A 3,032-nucleotide genomic window follows, 5' to 3' on the forward strand; every position below is an offset into this window, starting at 1 on the left:
CTTAACCACGACGTTCCAACTGCTTACATCAACAACCGAAATACTTAAGAGATTATCATTGTAGTCTATCTACTGTAGCAGTGCCAAACCATTCTTGCTCAGGTAATATTTCTAACTCTTCTGTTGATTACCCAATTTCTGATGTTGCCTGTTATAACAAATGTGCTCCTTCATACAAATATTTCTGTTTAAATATAACATCACACAGTGAACCTCAGTTTTACACACAAGCAGCAAAGTTTGAATGTTGGCAAGATGCCATGAAGAAGGAGATTAATGCCCTTGAAGAGAACAATACATGGGTTTTGGTTGACTTACCACCAAGAAAACGAACTATAGGGTGCAAATGTGTATACAAGATCAAGTTCCTTGCGAATGGCACAATTGAGAGATATAAAGCCTGACTTGTGGCTAAGGGCTATACACAAATGGAGGGAGTGGACTATTTCGACACTTTTAGTCCAGTAGCCAAGATGACAACCGTGCACATGTTACTTGCCATTGCAGCAGCCAAAAACTAGTTTTTGGAGCAATTGGATGTAAACAATGTGTTTCTTCACGGTGATTTAAATGAGGAGGTGTATATGGATGTGCCTCAAGGACTTCAAGTCTCAAGTTCTCATAAAGTTTGTAAATTGCAAAAATCTCTCTATGGCTGTAAACAGGCTAGTAGGTAGTGGTATTCTTGATTGACCACAACTCTTATTTCTTTGGGAAATGTCCAATCATCTGCAGATCATACTCTTTTCATATTACAGAAAAATGATAGCTTCACTACTTTATTGATTTACGTCGATGATATTGTTTTAGTAGGAGACAATTTTTCAGCGATTCATTTCTCGATTGACCACAGCTCTTATTTCTCGATTGACCACATCTCTTATTTCTTTGGGATATGTCCAATCATCTCGATTGATCCAACGAGTTAAGCAATTTCTAGATGCTGAATTCAAGATTAAAGATCTGGGCACATTACGCTTTTTCCTTGGATTAGAAATAGCCCGTTCTAAACAAGGTATCGCTGGTAATCAACGAAAGTATACACTTGAGTTGCTTTCTGATAGTGGACTTCTTGCCACCAAGCCTGTTTCTACTCCATTGGATCCTTCAACAAAATTCTCTTGTGACCTTGGGTCGAAGCTGTTAGATGCAGGCCCTTATCGAAGATTAGTCGGAAGGCTTTTATACCTTACCACCACTTGCCCAGATATTGCATTCTCTGTTCAACAGCTAAGTCAATTCATTTCATGCCCAACTGATGTTCATTTCAATGCTGCCACACGGGTCCTCAAATACCTTAAGGGCGCACCGGCAAAAGGACTCTTTTTCTCTGCTACAAATGACCTGACTCTCACTGGTTTTGCTGACTCGGATTGGGCTTGTTGCCCAGATACTCGTCCATCCATTACAGGATTTTGCACATTTCTTGGTCCTTCACTGCTCTCATGGAAGTCTAAGAAGCAGACAACAGTATCTAGGTCATCTTCAGAAGCTGAGTATCGCGCTCTTGCGGCTCTCACTTGTGAGATTCAATGGCTGCGATTCTTACTTCAAGATTTTGGCATCCCCTTCTCTCGACCAACATCAGTTTATTGTGACAATCAATCTGCCATTTATTTGGCCCACAATCCTTCCTTCCATGAACGCTCAAAGCATATTGAGCTAGATTGCCACATCACACGTGAGAAAATCCAAGCTGGACTCCTTCATCTTCTTCCCATATCTTCTTCTATGCAGTTGGCTGATAGCTTTACTAAAGTTCTTCATCCTTCTTCATTTTCCATGCTTATCAATCGATTGGGACTTGTTGATCTTCATAGTCCAGCTTGCGGGGGGGTAATAATTAACATCCACCAATCATGCAGATGCAGTGAAGAATGCAGATGCAAATATGGTGAAGAACACGTGACTTTTATTTAGTTGATTAAGTTATGTGCCAGCTGTAATAGTTGTAACTAACTAGAATTTAGTTAGTTTTAGTTAGCTTTGTGTTATATTTTTAGTTGTTTAGTTACTTAGTAACTCACTTCCCTTTTACTTAGCTTAGTGTTCTGTATATAAGCCTTTGAGGCTTCATTGAATGATACTTTGACAATTTTCATTTTTCAATCAGAATATCAGTTCATAAGATGCATGCATGTCTATTTAATGTGAAAGAGAGGATGCTCATACAATTGGCAAGAATAACGAGATATGGTCCTCTTAATGTTGCTGTGGACAGCGTTAAGCTGATATAACCTAAGGAAATTCCACACTTTGGTATAGTAAACCATATATGGGGTCTAGCTTTAGGTCCACATTTCCTTTTTGACATTGACTTGTGAGATTCTGCATGTGCTTCCCATTGTTTCTTTCAGATCATGCAACCATATATGGAAGAGTTTAATTTTGTCTAACCTCAAAATAATTGAATTTTCTTATTTTGTTTCTTTTCTCTTATTTCACATCCAAAAGGGGTCGAATAGCAAATTTTATTTCCCATATTTCCCACCCATGCAAACCTGTTTATCCTACTGAAAAAGCATTAAGGGTTATAAACATCTCAATCTAATTAATTATAAGACGTGATAAATCGGTAAACCACATTCACATCGCCGATAAGCCACCAACAAAACCACCTACCAAAATCTTATATAAATGTAAAAGCACTTATTTATTATTCTTTGCCAATAATTCACTAAAATCAGCATTGGTTATGTTTTAGGGAACAGATTCAGGAATTTAAGAAATCAATTCAAAAGGAAATCTGCTTCTGGGTTTCAAAAATAGACTTTATCTTCAAGAGTATTGCTAAGTAGTTAGAAAATTTTGATAAAATTCAGTTAAAATTTGTCATAACTTTTTAAAAAATTGTTAAATAAGTCAAAGTTCAAGGACCAATTATGTATTTAAGGTCCATAACTTCTAGCATAAATATTAGTACAAATTTTTTGGTTGACTAGTATTTTTAAATTTTCAATAGCCTAAGCTTGTTTAATTGAGTTAAGTAAGTTGTTTATCTTCTTAATTACTATATGTCCCTCTTAATATTT

General features: G+C 36.7%; 1 protein-coding gene across 1 annotated transcript; it reads left to right on the forward strand.

Moving 5' to 3' along the window:
- The first annotated feature begins 260 nt into the window (after positions 1 to 260).
- On the forward strand, positions 261 to 2,128 carry LOC133286880 (uncharacterized mitochondrial protein AtMg00810-like). Its single transcript, XM_061484379.1, has 3 exons — positions 261 to 350; positions 814 to 1,836; positions 2,114 to 2,128. Exons 1-3 carry the CDS (start codon positions 261 to 263, stop codon positions 2,126 to 2,128), a joined length of 1,128 nt encoding a protein of 375 aa, XP_061340363.1.
- The last annotated feature ends 904 nt before the right edge of the window (positions 2,129 to 3,032 follow it).

Source organism: Gastrolobium bilobum, unplaced genomic scaffold (assembly GCF_033153095.1).
Source record: "Gastrolobium bilobum isolate Gb01-03AN ecotype WA unplaced genomic scaffold, APGP_CSIRO_Gbil_v1 utg3261, whole genome shotgun sequence".
NCBI lineage: Eukaryota > Viridiplantae > Streptophyta > Magnoliopsida > Fabales > Fabaceae > Gastrolobium > Gastrolobium bilobum.